The sequence below is a fragment of the Uloborus diversus genome, chromosome 9 (genome assembly GCF_026930045.1).
Source record: "Uloborus diversus isolate 005 chromosome 9, Udiv.v.3.1, whole genome shotgun sequence".
Taxonomy (NCBI): Eukaryota; Metazoa; Arthropoda; class Arachnida; order Araneae; family Uloboridae; genus Uloborus; species Uloborus diversus.
Genome location: NC_072739.1, coordinates 140,028,692 through 140,050,939, shown reverse-complemented (window position 1 = coordinate 140,050,939; position 22,248 = coordinate 140,028,692). Strand labels below are relative to the sequence as shown.

Genomic DNA, 22,248 nt, shown 5'->3' with positions numbered 1-22,248 from the left:
ACATGAGTTCTTGATTGAGTTTCAGGAATATCGATCCCGAGTAAGAGTTTTTTTGATCGGTTTCCAACATATAATGTCATAAAAAGCCTTGGCGACAGAAGATCTTATTCTTGCAAAATAGTTCTCTCTTTGAATAATTCATGCCCCCCCCCCTTTTTGTTTTTGCAAAATTACCTTTAAAGCTTACGTTCCACGATCACGACCGGTTGCACTCGGTTAGTTGATCACGTGACAGCTAATGTTCACCTGCTCCAATCAACCAATCAACTGCTTAGAATGGTAGCCGATTCGGTAACCGATTGATGCCGGTTGATCATAGAACGCTACGGTTTGTAACCGGTTACTAACCGGTAGACCGGTGAGGTTCGTCGAACGCAACCAAAATGTCTTCCTCCCCACGAAAGGGAGGAGAAGAGGGGTAAAACACAAAGAGTTAACTGTCACCCGTTGGTACTGTTTACAAACCGACACTCATCAATGGGGGAATTGATGACTTTTGCTTTGGAGTATTTTTATTATTTTTCACTTAAACGGCGATTTTCGTAAGAAATGACGAAGCGTTTCGATCGGAATATTTCGTGGCTATGTTTTTTCGTATGAAATTCAATATGAGATGGCTATTTGGTTTCTTTTTTGTTTCACTTACTATAACCGGTAAGTGTACGATGCGTCAAAAATATATCAGCATATATTTTTTTAATTTTCAGTTGTGTGCCTAAAATATATTTCTGTGTGTTGTTTGTTTTACGTAATTGGTTTTTTCATATCCTCTTAAGAAATTATGAACTGCATTTACGCAGGGTTAAAATTTTCGTTTCTTTTATATTATCTCAACAAAGCTTTCTTTGTTTTTGTGTACAATGAACAATTGATAATTATTTTCCGTCTTAGTTGCAAGCACTTTAATTCTGTGCCTATTTCCTTACTCGTATTTTTCTTTACACGAATGTAAGTAATTTTATCTTAGTGTTTGCTTGAGATGTGTAATCTAATTTTGATGGGTGTTTAATTTATTCGTTAAAATGAGAGATATTGGTGGTTCTTAAATTTTGGTTTGCAAGATGATATCCAAAGTCACCCTTTCAACACGATGCTTGCCACTGTGTTACGTACCAAACTTATATTTTAACTCTTTCATTGAGGGACCAATTACTTGCAGTCAGGCCTGTCATTTTGAATTTTTCCAGGCCCCAGGGGATATACTAGGGTGCCTCGTTTTTGTCCCTTTTTTTAGGGCTCGACCGATGGCATTTTTTGGCCGATGGGCCGATGCCGATTGTTGGCCAATTGTTCAAAGAGGGTCGGTGGCCGATTGTTTTTTTCCAAATGGCCGATTGCCGATGGCCGATGCCTTGGCCGATGGCAAAAAAAAAATCAAACAGAAATATATTAATAAGATGATCAGGGATTTAAAGGATCATTGATTCATTTCACTTTACTTCCTTTCTACAAATAAGGAATTGTAATCACAGAAAAAAAAATCAGATTTCTACCTAAATTTCTATTTTACGCTCACCCAATCTAAACTTCACAAGTTTTTTCGGCACATCTGTACATGCATATGTACCTAAGAACATATAGATGACCGAAATATCCATTTTGAACGCCTCCTCAGTTAATTATCGCAAATTCTCTTGTAATGTCTTCATGCGCGTAAACTTGCGTCATTAAAAAACGTTATGAAGTAGTAAGTTGAAAACTCATGTGTATGTAGTATGATTTGAAAGTTCGAGGTCAAGCAATATAAAACCTTACCCTGAATAGTTCACATTACCGAAGCACATCTATCTACAAAATGGTCACCTCGGACGACTATGCACTTCTGCCAACGTTCGTATGGCTTTTAGAAGCCCTCCTGGAAGACATTTTTCGCAACCTTCTATAAGGCCTCTTGCGCTGCTGCTTCAACTTCATCGTGGGGAAGAAGGCGACTTTCATGTTGAGGATGCACGGTTCGATTGGTCAATACTCTGATGTGTCAAACAAATAACATGTTTCGTTGGACTTACAGGGCCGATCCTAGCAGGTGTGCAGAGTGTGCACCGTATAAGGGCGGCCAAAGCAAGGGGCGGCCACAGGCCGCATCATATAGTTCTTTTAATCAAGCGAAATTCCTCAAGAATTTCTCACAAGATAACATAATAAGTCGAATAAATATGCAGAATTTTAAATGTTCAGTTATCAAAGTAAGTGCAAATTTTCCAACAGCATAGCATATTAAGAAAAATGAAATGTTAGAGCACACTGTGTTGCTCCATTATCCATTAATATCAACTCTTTACTCACATGCTTCATTTGGTTGCAAAATTTGTGACAGAACTGGTAATCAGGCATGGATACAGGGGAAGGGCAATGACGGAAATCCCCCCCCCCCCCCGAAGCATGAAAGAGTGCCTTTTAAAGGCCACTAATGCTCATCCCCAGCCTCCCAAGTTTTTACTGACCCTTAATAATGAAGACATATTTTACGTAAAAAAAAAAAACTATGCTGATAGGATACTCTTACAAGTATTTCAAACAACAAAATATGTTCAACAGTCGTAGATGCGTGGAGACTGGAGAGACAATGGAAAATTGCGACTCCCCTGAGAGTCAAACATATAATAATCAACGAACTAAAATTTTTAATTTTCCCCCTTTACAGCAATTTTTTATAATTAAAATCACGAATGAACTGTCCGGTTTCAGATCAGGTAGGAGAGGCCCTTGCACTGTTTTACAAATTTTAAGTGTAGCTCCAAAGCGAAGATCCAAAAGGATGCCTTGACGAGACTAAACAAAGCTTCAAACTGCGGTTTTAGGCCTTTAATTCCGGAAAATTTCGCTGGTTGAACCATCAATTTTAAGGATCCAAATAAGTCTCTTATTCACCCTTTCTACCTTAATGTAATCAAACATAGCCTAAAAATGATGGCTCCAAAATCCAAAATGTTTTTTCCGGGAACAGCCCTTCCTAACGTCATTAAAAATTGCTCAATGGTATTTTTCGAATTTCTTTTTTGAAATTTTTGCGGTAGAGGTCCCTGAAATTCATTCCCTAAGATTACTACCAAAGATGGTCTGAATTAGCGTCTCTAGAGAGGCCCCCAATCCTACCCCCTCTCACTTAACATATTAAAAAACAAACTAAAATTGCGTTTTTCAATCATCAGTTTCGAAGAACTTTGGGGGAAATACCGCGGATCCCACTTTTGTCCAACATAATCACTATAGCTCAAAATTTTGTTTTTAGATGGTTCCGTGAAGCTACCAAAACCTTCCTGCCTAAACTAGCCTGAAGTTGACTTCAGTTTCAAAAAAACAGTTCTTGAGGACACACTGATAATATCGACTGATAATATCGAAAAATATTCAGAAAGATCCGCTGAAGCTTCTTGGTTTCCTTAACGTCACCAAAGATAGTACAAAATTGCTCATTTTAGAGCCCTAAAACCCTTCCTTCACAAAAATAGCCTAAAATTGATTTTAATTACGAAAAATATTTCCCATTTCCACTATCGTACCCAAATCTAGCGATAAAAAATGTGTTTTTTGAAACAATGGTGCGGATAAATTACCAGAGGAAAGATGCCAGACCCTCTACCGTCACCAAAGACAGCCTAAATTTGAGTTTTAAACTTCAATTTTGAAAACTTTCGATAGGAGACGACCGAATCTCCCTCCCTCCATCAGCAACGTCAACAAAAATAACCCAAAATTGCTTGTTTAAAACTTCCGTTTCAGAAACTTTTCTGGAAGAGCGCCGATCCTTTATAAACTAAGGTCACAAAAAATAGCTGCAATTAAACATCAATTTTTAAAGAATTTTAGGAAAGAACTGCAACATTATTTCCCCTCAAGTCTCGAAAAATTTCCTAAAATTGCAATTTTTGACGTTAATATTGAAAATTTCTCTATGGACCTTGAATGTCCCCTATTCTTTTGTCCTTGCAACCAAACACAACCAAAGATTAATTACAGCTATTTTTCATACGCCAATTTCGAATATTTGCTGGGGGCGATCCCCCCTCCTTTTTTTTCTTCCTCCGTCTTTTCTCTGATGTCACCAAAGACAGACTATAAAATGCATTTTTACGATTAGTAATTTTTTTGTACCTATTACTTTCTTCAAAGATATAAACTTTACCTAAGGAGTTTTTTCTAACTTTTTACATAATTTCATCCTTCTTCTGTTTTTTTTTTTTTTTAAATTAGAACTTGATACAGAAATTTGAAGTAAGATTTATATGGGCGTTAATGTCAAAACATGCAAATTGCTCTTTAGGGGCGGCACATTAGTTCTTTGCACACGGGCAGCCGACACCCTAGGATCGGCCCTGCGGACTTAGCCCTGCGTGACTTTTACCTACTCCCAACAAAAAAACGTTTGCATGGACGCTGCTTTTTTCCACTAGGAAAAGATAAAGCTGCATCATATAAGGCAGCGAAAAATGGTTTCCAGGAATGATTCCAAAAGTTAACTGAACATTGGCAGAAGTACATAGTTCCCAAGGTGACCTTTTGAAGGTGGATGTGCTTCCGTAATGTGAACTATTCCGGGTAAGGTTTTATACAGCTTGTCCCCGAGATTTTGGATCGTACTACGTACAATCTGTATAGGGTGTAGTTATGCTTCTCCTTTTTTGACTGTTGTATGAAGAAAGAGAAAGAAGAACAGCCCCCTCCTCCCCCCCCCCCCCCAAAAAAAGAAAGAATAAAAAGGAAGAAAAACAAAGAGACACATAACTAAGAAGATATAACTAAGATTTCAGTAATATTGTAGTAATGTATGGATTTAGGTACACTAAACATAGTTTAAAAACATTAAATTATGTTGTTTAATCATTAAAAAAAAAAAAGAATGAAACTATGAAACCGTCAACAAATTACACAATTAAATTGGAAAGATTGCACGTAGACATTTTTTGGTCATCAAATTAAACAAAAAAGGTAACAGATAAATTACAATATTAAATCATAATAGGAATATTTTTGTACTTATTGAAAATTTATGAATAGAAAAGTTTGGATTTTTCATAAAAGTTATAACATTAACATAAATTTAGCTGAAAAAAGAAATAGCCATTAAAAGAGCGAGGTTCTTAAAATGCAGCTACAATAAACAAACTCAATATTTACACCAAGTTAATAACTGAATATATATACTACTTGATCTGATGTTTGCACACATAATATTGAACAATTTGATTGTTTAATCTTTTATGATGCTTTACAAACAAATTCAAATTAATTTTTTCAATGTAACAATAATTTTCTGAAATTTAAAAAAATGCATTATAGAAAATCCTTGAAACTTTTCTATAAAAAACGAAAATAACTTATTCATTGATTTTATACAAATACATAAAAATAGTTACAACAGAAAAAAAAATCGATGCAAAATCGATCGATCTATTAATGATGCAAAAAAGATGGCGCATTACGAAATATAAGTGAAATAAGTATGAGAAATATGCAAAATGACATTTCTTGACCAAAATAAATATACGCTAAATATTTAAGAAATGCTTCAAACGACGAGGGAGGCTTGGGGGGGGGGGGGGGATCGCCCTCTGATTTTATAGTAACTCACACTTCGGCCCCAACTTTGGCCTCATTTTTTTAATACAAAACTGCTACCACCAACGCCTCAGAAGAGTTTCCAAATCTATTTCAGAACTTCCGAAGAAAAAATTCAGAAGTCCCTTTGATTCCCCTTTGAATTATGTCACCCATTCAAAACGTTTTTAATCAATGTCTTACATTAATTCTCTACATTCTTTCTTAACAATAGATAAAGCTTGAAAAAAAAATCTCTAATTTTATGAATGGTGTTAGTTTTAAACAACTCGGACGTACGACTAGAGTTTAATTTCAGAAATTGAGAGAGTGAGAGGAGGGGCATGCAAGTGTTCTCGGAAATTCAAAAAATAGTCGTAAAAAATAGAGTTCAAAATAATCATAAACATGGAGCAGAAAAAACCTTTTAAAACTTGCACCCGAGTATGTTTTGACGTGCAATGGCGGATTTAAAATATAGCAAATGTTGCAATTGCGCGAGAGGCACCATAACCATAGGGGAACCATAGGAGTTACAAAAATGCTTATGATAAATGTTTTACAACTTCTGTGATAGAGATGCCCCTAAATGTATTTCGATGGGCCCCAAACTTGAAACTCCGCCGAAGCGATACAGAAAAGACCGCATTACTGTGGTTCATATTACAAATGTCGAAAAATTAAAAATTACCGTCGGTTCAACAGGAATCTAAGAAAATGGCACAAAAACCGGTTTTGCCATCTCATATTTGTTTGCATGGTCTCCAATTCAGCAATATATCACCAAATGATCGTCAGTAAGAGACGCTATATTAGTTTTGCATAGAAATAAGTAATTAATAGCCACAAAAAATGAGCTAACAGGCTTTTCAGAACACCCGATCGAAAACAAAAAGGGAAGTGCACAACTGGAACATTCGAACACACCACATGCGAAAATTTAAACCTTCTAGTTTACCATTTTTGAGTTATGACTTATTAGAGATAGATACGTACATCCAACTGCAAGAAACAGCGCACTAATTAACTTGTTTGGTACTTGAATGCCGTATTAAAAACTCTTTCAGGGGTGACTAAAATAGAAATTCATACTGAAATTTAAGTAAACAATTTTATATGAAAACAATAACTCCCTTTACTTTGTATTAAAAAGTAAAACAGCAAAGGTCCTTTTTTTTTTCAAAAACATCGGCCAATTCCATCGGCTTTTCGATGTATTTTAAGGCCGATGGGCCGATGTTTCCTGCAATTTAGAATCGGCCGCCAATGCCGATGCCGATGGCTAAATTGCTGAACCATCGGCGCCGATGCATCGGTCGAGTCCTACTTTTTTTTCTGGTATGAAATGTAATGCCAAGCAAAAGCGGCCAATCCCCATGAATATTACTTATATGAAATTTTTTTCCAATCAAATAAAATCTTCTGTTAGAAGTATAGCTTCAAAATTCTGAGAAGAACCCTAAAATGTTCTCCAATTTTTAATGATTTTTTAATTTTGAAAGAGGGCAACTATGAAGAAATTTCATATTCAAACCTCAAAGGGTCAGTTAAGTAATCTTGGAGAGAACAAAAACTAATTCTTTGGGGCTTAAAATTGGGCGTAAATTTAATACAATAAGCAGATTTTTTGGTTTTTTGATGTATAAAAATTTTTAGTTTCATATATGGATTACGAATGTAATCGGATCACATTTCACTGCAGCTTTATGTCTAGCCAGAAGAGATGATACGGACATTTGTCAACTGTGGTGCCTCGCTTAATGTGCCGATTTTACGCTCCATTTCTCGTACCAAGGGAGGCGTTTTTGCTCTCTCCAATAAAACTAAACTGACCTTATGATGTTCTAGAAAAAGTCTCACTACAGTGTAGTCCTTATTTTGACTGACTTATCTATTACTAAAAAGTGAACAGTTTTCTTAGTTTCTGGAGTGATATTAATAAAATCCGCAAGGAATAGGTAAATTTCATTCGGATACTTTTTGCCTTACTGTTACCCAGGCCCGTTATTTTGAATTTTTCCATGTCGGTTTAGGGGGAGGGGGAGCTGAGACAGAGTATGCTCAATGCAAGTTTTATCAGAAAGCAACAAAAATCAGGCCTATTTTTTATATAAAATAAATGCTTTTCCAGTCTGGATTGGTAAATGATCCCCTAAATGATGGACTTGGCTCTATCATGGTAATGCTAGGGTGAAGTCATTACTCAATTACGCCAAAACATATAGTTCTTCTATACTCATACCATATTCGCATTGCTTCTTACTCTTCCTTGATTCATGTTAAAAACAAAAACAGCACATGTCTGCAACGTCCTTCCTACACTGAATGAAAATTGTGGCCCCTAAATAAAGTGCTTTTTCATACCAGGATTCACTTTGCTTCTACAAGTCTATTTCTTTACACTAAATAAAAATATAGTAAAACCACAGCTAACTCAATTTTGCAAAAAAAAAGAAAAAAAAGACTTACGTTGTTTCTAAGATAATCAGTTTTACTGAGTCAAGCTCGATTTTCATCTTCCATTGATAAGTTTTCATGTACTGATTATTGTCATTATTTTCATTTGTGTCTTTTTGTACTTAATGTCATTATTGAAAATGGATTAATTAAAAACAGACCAGGAATAATGTCTCCTTTTGAAGATAAGCTATGTATTCGTGCATTTTTTGCTTTGATATGATCTTAGTGTGAAAAGTTTGTGAATTTTAGTTTCTTTAGGATAATAATAACTGTTTTTGCATTGTTTTAGTTATTCTAAGTTTCAAGCTATTAGCTGATGCTGTTGAAAATTCATCTAATCATCAGAGGTAATCCCAATTTTTATCTATGCAATATTGTTTTACAATAATTTTTTTAAATGGTTTACCACTCAGTTATTTAAAATTTCCTCTCGCCTTACATATTTCAAGAGATAAGATTGAAATTGAAAAACAGGGGGGAAGGAAATTTCGTGTTGGCAAAACTGGGGGGATATCTTTTTTTTTTTTTACTCTTTTTATTTACGATTTTCAGAATTAGTTAATACAGTTGAACCTCGTTATCCCGACACCCGGATTTCATGACACTCCGTATGTCACGTCACTTTTTCAAAGCCCTGAACTTATGCTATACAACCTTAATCTTAAATGTCTCTGGATTTTACGACAGTGTTTAATGGTGAAATCCGGTTACAGCAACACTTTGAGCTGTTTACACAGGATTGAATTTTTCTTTGTAATTGAAATATTTTCGGTAAAATAATGAAAATTTCTGGAAAAGTTTGTTCTAGGAATTTCCGACTCTGATAAAAGATAAGAGACATGTGTTATTTTCAGATATGCATGCCACCTCAAGAATAGCGGGCAGGGGAGGGGGAGTAAGCTGGATTTCAGATTTTGACAAGAAGGACAACTGAATGAAATGCAAAGCAGGTAGATTTTAAAATTGGACTAGGGAAGCAGCAGGACAAGAGAAAGACCATAGCTGTAGATGATAAGTGCAAGCTTCTCCAATGAGAGCAAAAGAGAAGAGCTCCTAAATAGATGGAAAAGGAACACATATAACTTTAGCGGAGAAAAGAATTAGGAAGTGTTTTTCTACATTTTTGAAAATTGGGATTTAGCTGTGAAAAGCTAATCAAATATTGGCAAAAAATGAAGATTTCTTCTTGTTTTCTTTCTTGTTCATGATTACATTAAACCCTTCTTTTATTTTCTTAATAATCAACTTTGTGGAAAGTAGGAGTGTAAAAATGTTATTCAAAAATGAAGTAAACCTTTATTGAAAAGTATTTTAGAAAAAAAAAAAAGATTTTTTTTTCCTTCTTATAATTTTAGTTTTATCCACCAATAGTTCAAAACCATGGAAAAAATGGCAAAAACCTAATTGCAAATAAAGTAGCATTATATTGTTAACCAAGAAATAGTGACAATATAATAGTGACAGTATTTTTCCTCTGTCAGAAAGGTTATTATTAAATTGGTACAGAACAAACTACAAGAAAAATAAAAAATAAATAAATAAATAACAACATATATATATATATATATATATATATATATATATATATATTGTATTTCTTGCTGCCTTCTTTCCTAGAAAGTTGTCGCAGATTTTAAAATTTTATCTTTTTATTTTAAAGCAGAGAATGAAAAAAAAAAAAAAAAAAATAGAAATTTGCATTTATGCTAAATATTTTGCATTTCCTTTCTTGAACTATCTTGCTTCTTGACAAGTGTAAATACGAATCTTAACTTTTGCCATATTTGCAGCCTACTGTTTTCATGTTTTAAAATTTTGTCCATAATATATAATAATGTAATTTGATCTTGTAAGTATATGAAAATATTTCACTATTATTAAATCACTTTGTTTCATTTTAGGAATGCCTCAGAATTTGATTTATTGCATAAAAAATTAGCACATTTATCTGCTCAAGTCAATAAATTAAGAGATAAAACTCCAAAATCCTATCCAAAAGTGAAGAAGTTAGGATATGGGGACAGAAAAAGAATTTTGGTAATATTACATGGTTATTTTGTTTACTAAATTATGTTTATGTAGTTTGATATGCTGTAACACAGTGGTGCCCAACCTTTTTCTACTAAGATGAGTCTTGCAGGCTGAATAAAATTAAAATATATTTAAAAAGTTTTAAATGATGTGGGGAGACTTAGAAAAGGAAAGGAAATTACAAACCAAGAATCGTTGTTATTATTACTTGATACTTATTTTATTGATACAAACTTCATATCTGTTTTACAGGGTTCATACAAGTTGTGGAAATTCTGGAAAGTCATTGAAAAAAATAAACAGATTTCATATCTGGAACAGTCATGGAAAATTTAAATTTTTGGGAATATTCATGAAAAAATGTTGGAGGGAATGAGAAATTAACAGTAGTTAAAAGAGCAATCAGAAGTCTTGAGTGATTCAACAGTATTGCATATAAAAGCCATTAAAATTGCATAATTTGAACGATCCCAAAAACAAATCAATTTTGATATCCCATTGCATCTGTTTCTGTAGCATCTGCTTGGCTTTTTTTGCAATGTGATTTTGTTGCTTGTATATCACTAATTTTGAATTCACCATTATTTTCAACACTTCTTATATTTTATATTCTGTAGTAGCTGGCTTGCACGTTCTTGTTTTTGCCACTCCCACTAAAAAAGCGCAATTCTATTGCATCCAACTTTGTTTCAATCACTCATAAAATCTCTTTATTAAACTTATCAGAGTTTATTTAATTTTTTGAAAGTTTTTGAAAATAAAAATAGGGGGATTTTAATGCTCTAAAACAGCCATGCCCAACATATGGCATGCAAAGCCCAAAAATTAGCATGTTTGAATTAAAAAATAGTACTATTCTTTTTGTGTAAGAAGAAAATTTTTATGAACACACGAAAAAGTCTTGGAAAAATCATGGAAATTTTTGATCTCAATAAGGTATGAACCCTGGTTTTAACGATAACCAATTGATGTCTATTTCGCTTCTAATTTGCAACAATTGTTTGTAATATAAATATAATTGTTAAATAATTGGTTGTTTTGGAAGGTTCCAAAATATTTTTCAACGCATAAGAATGAGCAATAAACAATAAACTAGAGCTCAAACCTAAAAAATAAAACTAAAAGCAGGGGGTTTTGCCTCGACTAATTAGGAAAACAAGTTCCGATGTTATTGTTTTTAGCTTAGCAAGTGGTGCGTTTGCCCGTTGTTACTCTATATTACATGTACTGGAGCTTAAACATTCTCTTCTAGTTTGTAGTTAAAATTTTGGTCTTTTGACCATAATTAATGAATCCTCCACGGCTGATGAGCTCTGGATTCACTCTTTTTCTATTCCTACTTAATAGCTGTTTGCATTTTTCCTTTTTATCATCATTTGTTATTTATAATTTGTTTTATATTTGTAATTCTGTTTGCTTAATTTTATATATATATATATATATATATATATATATATATATATATATATATATATATACTTTTAGACTCCACTTCCAAGTATAAATATATAAAGGGAGGAATGCTGAAATATTTGTTGTGAGCTGGGTTCACCGATATATATCAGTTGGTATATATCATGATATATATCCAATATTTTTTGAAAATATGATATTTTCAATATTTATTTTTTCAACCACAGTATTTTCAATATAAAAATTACATTAATCATAGTAATGTTCATTTATTTTTGAAAATAACCGAAAAGTTATGTACTATATTTTAAAGATGTATTAATACATCATTAATATAACAAAGTAATATAGCATTCCTTTTTTATTTTATATTCATAAAATTATTATTAATGTAACGATTTTAATTCCAGTTTAAAGTGCTTAATTTAATATTAAACGTTGGTCAGAAAAAAAGGAAAGGTGCTGCACCAAATAATATATTTTTTATTTCTCAATCATATTATAACCGTGTAAAACTAGCTAACAGAAGAAAAATGAGTAAAACAGCTGATGCTAAATTAATTCCATTAAATTTTATTAAAATGTCAAATGAAATGTTAGATATGAATAATAAAAGGAACTTTAATTTTAAGTCAACATATTGTAATAGCAATATAAGAAAATAAAGAGTGTTTTAAAGATGCATTCACTATTTTGAAGACTTGATTTTGGGCTGATTGAAAATATCGGATATATATCAAAATATCCTATATATATCAAAGTATCGGATATTTTCAAAAATATCATATTTTCGAACCCTAATTGTGAGGATCCCCTAGTAAATTATCACGAGTTTTATTGTGACTTTTTTATGTGTGTATGTATGTATGCATGTATCTTTGTACGTATGTATTGAAAACGGTATGCAATAGAATGTTAAAATTTACTATGTAGACACTGAGTGAGGTCTAGTTGTACACCTCTCAGTTTGGTTGAATTTGAATATTCCAAAAGGAGTTCTTTGCACCATTCCATTAAATTCTGACAACTAAAAATGCTTTGATGTACCTTTTTTCAAGAAAAAAAGGGAAATTCACAAAAAAAATTTTAAAACAAAATTAAGAAAATGAACAAAATGTTTTCTTTGCTTCTTTGTAAAATGGGGACCAAAAAATAAAACCTGAGTCAAATTCTGCACTGCATTGCTTGAATTCTACTATAACGAAATTCTTATTACAGCCAACAAAAATTGCAGTCCATTAAAGTTTGCTGTAATGGGATTTCCCCATTATTATAAACGATAAATTTCTTCAATTCATATCACACAAGCCGGAAATGCAGTATTAATTTAATGAGACATAATATTGTTAACTTTAGTCGTTATTGTGTAATCAGTGTAGCAGTAATTTATTTTGTTGTTATTTGATTGTAAACAGGAATATGTAATGAAGAAATCATTACTTCATAAAGTAATGTTTTATTTTCTCATTCTAACTTCAAAATTCAACAGTATTTTAAAAAATAGGATTATTCAAAGTGTTCAACGAACGTACTGACATGCTTGGAGATAGGATTGGAGGAGAAGTGATAGAACTTCTCCTCCTCAATTGTAGGACTCAAATAATTTGGTTCTTACAATTGGAGTGGTTGTCTTTGGTGACCTTGAAGGTGATATTCTTGCTGTATTTTCGGGAATAAGCGCCGCGGCACATGCAAGAAAAAAAGCAAAAAATTGCTGGTGCAGTGCATATAATGGGTGCGGCGTATACAGGCTTTTTTTTTTCAAGTCAAAAAAATCCATGTATTTAAATAATGTTGAAAATGCTGCCCATAGACAGCACCACATCATCTTGCAATCGGCAGTTAGCACAACATAACGATTACCGTAGGAAAAGTACGTCAATATTTCAAAATTTTTTCTAACGTAAAACAACATTTTTCGATGTTTGCAATTTCCTATTTTGCTTCTGATTTCTACATAAACAACAATGTTACTATATAAACACTTTTAATAATGAGTAATTTATTTCATACAACGAAATAAGCAGTAAAAATAACTTTTTTAATCAATTCGTGCGCTCCTTCAAAACTCCTCCAATACTCCTTCATTCAGGAAATTTATTTGAAGGGCCCTTCAAACTCCTTCATTTTGGTTTTAACTCCTTCAAAACTCCTTCTTTTTTAGTTCGAGACTACATACTTTTCCAGTAACTAAAAATACTTCGATTGACAGCTTAACATTGTCACAAGAGCAAAGGCATAAGGACAATTTTGATGTAGTAATATCGTCTATTTTGTTCATAAAGATGGTATTTCTGAATTGATCATAGAAGTAATAGTTGAAGGTAAAAATATTATTATATGACTAAGACTTAGAGATTATAAGTGAAGTAAAACATGTTTAAATAGTGCTTTTTTTTTTTTTTTTAAGTTTTATGCTTATTGCTTTTTGCTCTACCACACTCTCTGCAGCAAAAGTCAGTATGTCTAATTATTATTTAAAGATTTAAAAATACATAAGTAGATGTACAATATTAAGTGATTGTGTTTAAAAAAAAAAAACAATTGTTTAGTAAATTGCTGTTGTGATCGTGTAAAAAGGGTCATCCACATCCACAAGTGATGTCATGCCTTGAGGGTGTTCATGAAAGGTGATTTCACACAATTTCATGAACCTCATGAAATTTCGTGAGGTTCATGAAATTGTGACAAGGGGAAGAGAGAGGGGAACAAAAAGTGACATCATTATAAAAAATATGGCATGTGACAATAGGAGTAGTAGGGTGAAGTGTGACACTTTGTGACAAAGAGGAAGGGATCTGAATGTGTTAAAAAAGTGACATCATTAATAAGGACAACCCATTAGTACTCCTTCAAAATCTCATTTTACTCCTTCCAAACTCCTCCAAAACTCCTTCATTTCATTTCTGAAATTGAGTACGAACCCTGACATAGTTCTATATGTTTGAAGAACCTTATCCATAATTGTTCAATATTCGAACGTCGACCTATGTCGTTTCTACGTCGATCGATATACTTTGCAACTTCGGCCAGAGAGTTTGACATTGTGGAGGCGTTGAGGAGAAAGGTCCGCATCCCTCGCTCTGTCTCCAACTAATGTCTCCTCCCAAGGTAAGAAAATTTTATTGACAGTAAAGTTTATTTAATTTCGTTAATTAAAAATATTTGTTTCATTTGCATTTCATTCCAACTTTCTTTACTACTAATTGTGCTTTTGAGTTGTTTAATGTTGGATTTGGCGCTTATGGCGAGTGCGGCACTTATACCGGGTCCGGCGCATTCATTACAAATTTTTTTCCCTTTAGAATATATTTGAATGCGGTATTTACCGGGTGCATCGCTTATTCCCGATAATACGGTACTTATTTAAAAGTTAAAGTCAAGAAAATTGTCTTTGGTCAAACTAGATTTTAGTTTAAAAAGATTAGGATAATCAAACTTCTACTGTTTACAAAAAAGCAGAGCTGTAATTTTTCCCCACTGTAATTACAGGTAAAACTATTTTTCATGTCTTCTACCAAAGAGATACAGTAATACCCTCTCAGTTATTGTTTAACATTTAAAATCAGATAGAGATTCCGTACACTTTCTTCAATGTTATCACCCCCCTCTTAACTAGCATAAGTTTCTTGAACTATTAAACATCAGACAAATGAACATAATGCAAAATAACTTCTTAAAAGAATTAATGCAAGTACTTTGAAACATTTAAAATAAAAAATCTTATGATGTTCAGATTTAAAAAAAATATTCTTTTCTAACAGGTGACTGGTGGCGCAGGTTTTGTTGGCAGCCACCTTGTTGATCGACTGATGTCTGAAGGACATGAAGTTACAGTTGTAGATAATTTTTTCACTGGTAGTAAAAGGAATATCGAGCACTGGATTGGTCATGAAAGCTTTGAGCTCATGAGACATGACATTGTGAATCAAATATATGTTGAAGGTATATCATTTATTTCTAACTAAAGTTTCTTTTTACTATTTTCTAAAAACTTGCAAGCCAATGTATATTATTGTTTGATGTCTACATCAAAATGCTAATGTGTTTTTCATAATTCTTTTTCCAATACTGTCCACCTTGCTTAATCGAATATTGTTGGTTCCAAGAAATATTATTCGATAAAGCGGGGTATTTGATTAAGCTGGGAAATTTTCTTTACCTTTCTATGATGACAAAATTTCTCTTAAAACTTCATGATAATGAAGCCATAGCTATCTATATAAGTGAATTAATTAATGTTATTGGCAAAAGTTTTTGAAAGCTAAGTTAACAACAAAATAGTTTAATAATTAGTATACATATTACAAGTACGTATGAAAATTATAATAAGTAACTTACAACTTGAGATATGAAATCTTTGTTTTAGCACCTTTTTTCAGTGCATTATTTTTTGAAAAATTCCATAACAGTGGGTTGCTTGCTCAAGGTCTTTTGGGAATATATTTTCGACTCTCCCCCCCCCTGTCTGCTGTGTTTTACATTTAATATTTTATCTTATTATTGTCTAAAATGTGTATATTTTCTTCGTGTTATTTATTCAATTATTGACTGTGCTACTTTTTTTTTTTTGTGGCAAAGATAAAAGAAACTAGAGAATAGTGGAAACGTTTTGATGGAATATGAATGTTGTTTTCTCGCCCGTTATCGGCGAAACGTTTTTCCTTTTTTTTGCGCTAATAATTGTTCTTTCTTAATTTATTCTAAAAAAAATTTCAGAAAAAATATTTGCCAATGATGATTAGTATTATTTGATTAACTGGGGAAATTATTCGATAAAGTGGGGATCTTTAACATTGCGTCTATGAGGAAATATTTTATTCCGGGAGGTTATATTCGTATAAGCAGGGTATTCGTTTATCCCTTGCCCGATTAATCGGGGCTGACAGTAATTGTCTTTCTCCAATCTTGAATTTTACCAGGAATTCCTTAACTCAACAGTTAACTCAAAATTTTCGATCAGTCATTGCAGTGAATGAGATGTGACTGTGGTGGCCTGTTTGGTAGAGCATCAAACTCGTAACTGAAGGGTCCTGGGTTCCATTTCAGTCGGTCAAAGATCCTCAGGGTTCGTTAATGGGAACTTGGGCACTAGGGTGGCCCATATTTTATAGTCAAAATTTCAAAACTAGTTTACATATCTGGGCACCCGCTATTTTTTTTACTAGTAATAAAACAAGTATTTTGGCAAAGTTTGAAGATAATATTCCAATTGGAAGACAGTGCTCAAAGACATTTAATATTAAATATAAAATTGAAAAATAGGAAATTTTGAGGATTGTTTTAAATTAAGTACAAATAGCTGAGTAGTAGTAAATTAGTTTATTTTATTGTATAATATTGATTAATAATACAAAAATCTTATAGGAAAGTACTGGTTGGGGTAAATAAACATGGTTTAATGCTTTGAAGTTGATGGCTTCAAACTTTCAACAGCTACTTGTTTTGTCGTTTTGGACGGAACCAACTTTCTGTTAGCCTCAACAACTTGCAGGACCAACTGTTTCTCTTCTTCATCATTTGTCAAAAGCTTATTAAACTCTTCAAAAAGTTTCACACCACGCTCAGCTGTATCATTAACAACTTTCATATTTTTTGTGATTTGTTTACCACTAATGTAATGTTCATTGCTGTTCCATTCATTTGGATGTGTGGTCAAAAAATGTGAATTTATTTTCAATTTATCAAACACCTGCAATGATCTTTTATTGGCAAAATCAGCCAAAACGGCCTGGTCAGTTAAAAGTGACAAATCTCCTCTTACCTTCCGGTCAGTAGGTTCACACTCCATCTTCTTGACAATTTCTACCTTTTCCTCATTTGAAACTTTCTCTGAGAATAAACTTAAGCCAACTAACTCATCCGAGAGGTACCAAAGATGATTTTTTATGGCATTTTTAACCACTTCACTAATTTGAGAATCAATAATTCCATAATTGGTCATGTCTTTCCACAGACAAAGGTCTGCCCAAGCAGCATTTGTAGCCATAGGGGCTTCAAACCAATATTTTACATATACAAGAGCTCCAAAGTTCACAAAGCGTTCTAACTGCAATTTTTCCTTTTGTGTGGTTTTGAAACTGTCTTCCTCACGAAACAAGTGAATTTTAATGGCGTATAACAATTTCGCCATCCAACGAGAGCACCTGGAGCTCTCCAATGAATTTTATATGGAGTATAGCCCGGAGCTAGAAGAGTCATCTCTATTAACTCCATGTAATCATCTCTGGGCTGCTTATTCCTTCCTAAGACAACTAATAAAGCATTTACTGCAGTGAGCTTTAAATTTTCACTGCCAGGAGCTTTTTCTAATGGTTGATAGTTTTCTTTGTGTATGAAGGGCCATGCTACCTTGAATCTTTTGAATAAAGGAATGTCAGGACCACTAGATGGTCCGAAACAGAGAGTAAATACCTTACTGAGAACAATCTCCAAAATGTGGTGCCTGCATGGTAGCCATAATAATTCTTCTCCAATTTTATGTTCCAGCATAACACAAGCTCCATTTTTAAACCCTGTATTAACGGATGTAGTGTCACAACACATGCCGACTATTTTGTTCTCCAAACCCCATTCACTTAGTACATTATAAACTGCATTCGCTGCATTTGCACCAGTACCCCTTACAAGTTTTGGCACTCCAAGCAATTTCTCCTTACCATCTGCACCTGCAGATACTAATACGGGCAATCGATCTACTTTATCAGTGCCCAAAATATCAGGAAGAATCTTCCCGTCCCAATGAACAATAACTGGATCGTCAAAAGAAACACATTGCTTTATTTCTTCAAACACAGCTTTTCTTCCTTCTTTCCTTTTGCGTTGAATAGTACTTCGTGATAATGGCAAGGAACTAGGGTCATGCCCCAATGCCGATGCAATAGGGACCATTAGTCTAAAGGCTTCCCTATCAGAAACCTTATTGCGATCTAATGCGCTTGTGACATGTTTAGAAAATAAAGATTTCTTAGCAATTGGTTCATTCTGTGAGTCTTTTTGGGATTCCCTTCTTTTAAAAGAAGATGGTGGCTTATACATATACTTATACATCTCTTCTGATTTATCTATGGCTGAATCAGATTATTCTCTTGATTCATCATCTGAATTTGAAATAGTCACAGTTGGAGATATCAGGGAAGAGGACCCTGGCTCATTCCCTTTTTCAAGTCTCTTTTGTTCTTTCATTTTTCTTTGAAATTTCCTTTCTTGTTTCATGTTGTATTTCTTGTCTTCCGATGAAATAATCATATTTCTTTCCGTCCTCTGATCAATTAAAAATTTTCTGTCTTCATCTACTTTGCATATAGTAATTGCATCATTGTGAGCAATGTCAAATAACATATCTAGCTGCTCTTGAAATAGTGTTTCACGTTTCTTTTGGGTATCAGAGATTCTTCCTTTATTTTTTTTTAACAGAAGCCATTCAGAGTGTGATTTTTCAAGCTTATCAATACAATGTTTTACAAATCTAATCGGGATAGCTGTTTTTTGCCACACTAAAATTAATTCTTCTACAGTGCTGTGACTGGCATTTCGAACCGATTTTTTCCTTTGGAGAAAAAAATGGAATCTAAGAAGGACTTGCTTTATAGTTGGTAACTGATTAAATCGAGATATTGGTTCTAGATCTTTGATACCTATCAAGAATATAGTGTCCGCTTGACGTGTTGATGATAAAGCCATATTTTCACAAAAAAGTCCTAAACAATGTATTGTATAAAAACAGTCCTCACAAACAACTATTGATAGTTATATATTTTTAAGACATTTTTCTTGATATTTCTTTCACAAAAACAGCATCTGAAAGAAAACAAGAATACAGAAATCAATATTTAAGAAATAAGGAAATAAATTTTTTAAAACTTTGACGATGTTGAGCACTGCCTTCTACTCAACCTAGGACATTGAATTTTTGGCACTTTACTACTATCAACGAAGGTAAAAAAAATAGTGGGTGCCCTGGGGTATAGGGTAAATTTGAAATTTTTGGGCCACCCTATTGGGCACGTTAAATATGTCACAGTCACAAGGTCCTCCAAATGAATCTATTCCTCTGGGCAGGGGTGAGCTGGCCTACGGGCCCTTGGGCCGATGCACCCTCTCGCCTATGCGCCCTCAAGCCCGAATACCTTTTTTAAATTTCTATTTTTAAAATTTATCTTATTTTTTGAATTTTTTGGTGCAGCTACCTTATTTATTATTTGTTTTTGCGCTCACAAATATGTGCAACTTCACTTTGTTTTTTTTTCTTTTCTTTAAACTCATAAACCTGTATACTATCATTTTTCTTTTCTTTTTTTTACTTTTTTTTTGCACCTTCTTTTTTCTTTCTGCACTTGTTTCATTGAATTTTTTTTTTTTTTTGCGCCCTCTGGAGGCCAAGGTCAGTGCCCTCTTGCGGGACCCAGTTCGCCCCTGCTTCTGGGGATGTTGGATCAGGGATTGCTCAGCCTCCGATCTGGATCGAAAAAAATCAAATCTGTCTTCAGGGTCATCCAACCTCTTAAACCGCAAATACTGTTAGGTACAGGAAACCCTGGGGTGTGATGTGAAGTGTGAACCACCTCCAGCTGACCCTATTAGTCATGGCGGCTCTTCATCGGTTGGCTCCTATTAGTTTGAGGGCCTTTTCAAGTGCCAAATTGGTTGACTCCTATTAGTTTGAGAGCCAAATCAATTGCCAAGTTACTGGAGCCGAACTCATTCATTCTCCTTTATTCGTTTTAGGTACATATATCAGCTATTTCAAGCTTTAAAATGTTGCCCTATGCATATTTTCTTTGCTTGGAACATTAAAGAAATGTAGAGAAATTGTTAAAAAAAAAAATTAAAAAAAAAAGCTTGGTAAAATTTTGAGACACTTCATAAAGAGGGAGATTTTGTTTATAGAACTATCAAAAGGAATACTAAAATGTCCTGTGTTAATGACAGCAACGGATTGTACACACCAAGGAAAGAGCGTGCGAAAATGACCTGGGAAATGATACAATGAAATGGATGAAAATCTGCTATAAAACATGGATCTTTCACTGGGGATTTCAAATTGCTAATCAGTAAATTGGCATCATTTGAAAATATTTGCCAAATTTCAAAAGTTTTAGCCAAAGACTTATTGTAATAAATTAGAGAACAAAGTATAATTTTACAAAGTATAGAATAGAAACACTTGTACTTAGGTTTTGAAGATGTAGCTTACTAAAAAAATAAGAGTTTTTTGGCAATGTTTGTTTTCTATAGTGGATTTTAAAAAAATCTTATGACAAAATTTTGAAGATTGAAGGGTTTTTTTCTGTGGAATTTTTGGAGGATTACCTTTTTGTCAAGTTACAATTTGTTTCACTGGATTTATGATTATATTGTCCTTGACATGGTGGAGAATGCTTAGTTTTAGTTCCCTGAAACTTGCACAAGAACTGGGAATATTGAAGAGATCAATGATAAAAATTCTGAGAAAGGATCTGAATTGCAAAGCTAATAGAAAAAGCAAAATTGTCAGAATTTCAGACTTGACTGTGATGAAAAGGAACCAAGGATTGGAGGAAAACTTTTATGGCTCACTGGGAGGGAAACTATGCGGGGTTCGTACAAGTCAGGGAAATCTTGGAAAGTCATGGAAAAAAAATTAACAAATTTCAGACCCGGAAAAGTCTTGAAAAGCAAATATTTATATTAAAAGTCATAGAAATTATTTTGAAGTCATGGAAAAATATTTTGGGCAGTAAGAAAGTTATCAACTAAAAGAGCACTGAAAAAATTTAGTGATTTACAGCCCTATTCTCAATACCGTCACAGCATGGAGATGAAACTCGGCTCCCCAAAACCGAGAAGTAAGGGAAAACTAGTTTCGAACGCGGTGCGTATTCTTCAAGTCATTTCAAGCACAAATTAGGGGAGCCGAGTTTTAACGGAAGTAGAAATGAAACGGCTGTTACCTTTGGGTAGAGTGACTCACGTGACATTTTCTACCTGATTGCATTCCACGTGGTAGTAAATTCGCGAGCTGAAGAATGATTGACATATAATAAGAATTGGGAGTAACAAAATGGATCTATAGTTCATGCAATTTTTTTTTATTAGATTCAATTTGAAATTTAAAAACATCAATGCATTTTTTTAATATTTCTGGAAAGAAACTTAAAAAGTTTTTTGATCTTGTTATTAATTAAATGTTTTTTTATTCATATTGTTATTAATCAAGATGAAATAAAAACTAATTCAATAATATAGCCACGTTCTTGGCAAGGGTTTCATCTGGGCCGGGCTGTAATTTACGAACCCCTCCCCCCTCTTTCAAAAAGATGTTTTATGTAAATATTAAGTTTGTGCTATTTTTTAGAAACAGCAACTTATTTTTATTTTGGCATTATAACTATAGTTGCAATTAAAAAATGAGTTTAATTACAAATATTGAAAAACGAGTTTAATTACGAATAAATTCCATGTAAAATTTTCCCTAGACGCATATATAACCTCAATATTGTGCTTTGTTTTCGTTGGCATTTAATGGATTAAATATGATTTAAGAAAAAATCGGGAAAAACTTCAGAGAATTAATTAAGATTTTTTTATTGTATTAACTTTGAAATCCACTTTAGGTGCAACTCCGGGGCAGACCGTTGTCCCCACCCCTTCTGGACACGCTACTGATTAATATATTAGTCTCTTTCTAATATTGAAAATCTCTGTCAGTCATAAATGTTCTTTTTTCTTCTGCGTGAAGTAAACATTTTTGAATAATATAGATAGAAGCTTAATATTTTCTACTATATTGTGTATGCATTTGAAAGAAAGAAAAGAATTAAAAAC

General features: G+C 33.2%; 1 protein-coding gene across 1 annotated transcript in view; it reads left to right on the top strand.

The window, feature by feature from the left end:
• The first annotated feature begins 478 nt into the window (after positions 1 to 478).
• Positions 479 to 22,248, top strand: part of LOC129229531 (UDP-glucuronic acid decarboxylase 1-like) — a 45,540-nt gene continuing 23,770 nt past the window's right edge. Inside the window, exons 1-4 of the mRNA XM_054863853.1 lie at positions 479 to 654; positions 8,288 to 8,345; positions 9,900 to 10,035; positions 15,207 to 15,387. Of these exons, the coding sequence (XP_054719828.1) occupies positions 585 to 654; positions 8,288 to 8,345; positions 9,900 to 10,035; positions 15,207 to 15,387 (445 nt within the window). The 5' untranslated portion in view covers positions 479 to 584. The remainder of the gene's footprint in view (positions 655 to 8,287; positions 8,346 to 9,899; positions 10,036 to 15,206; positions 15,388 to 22,248) is intronic.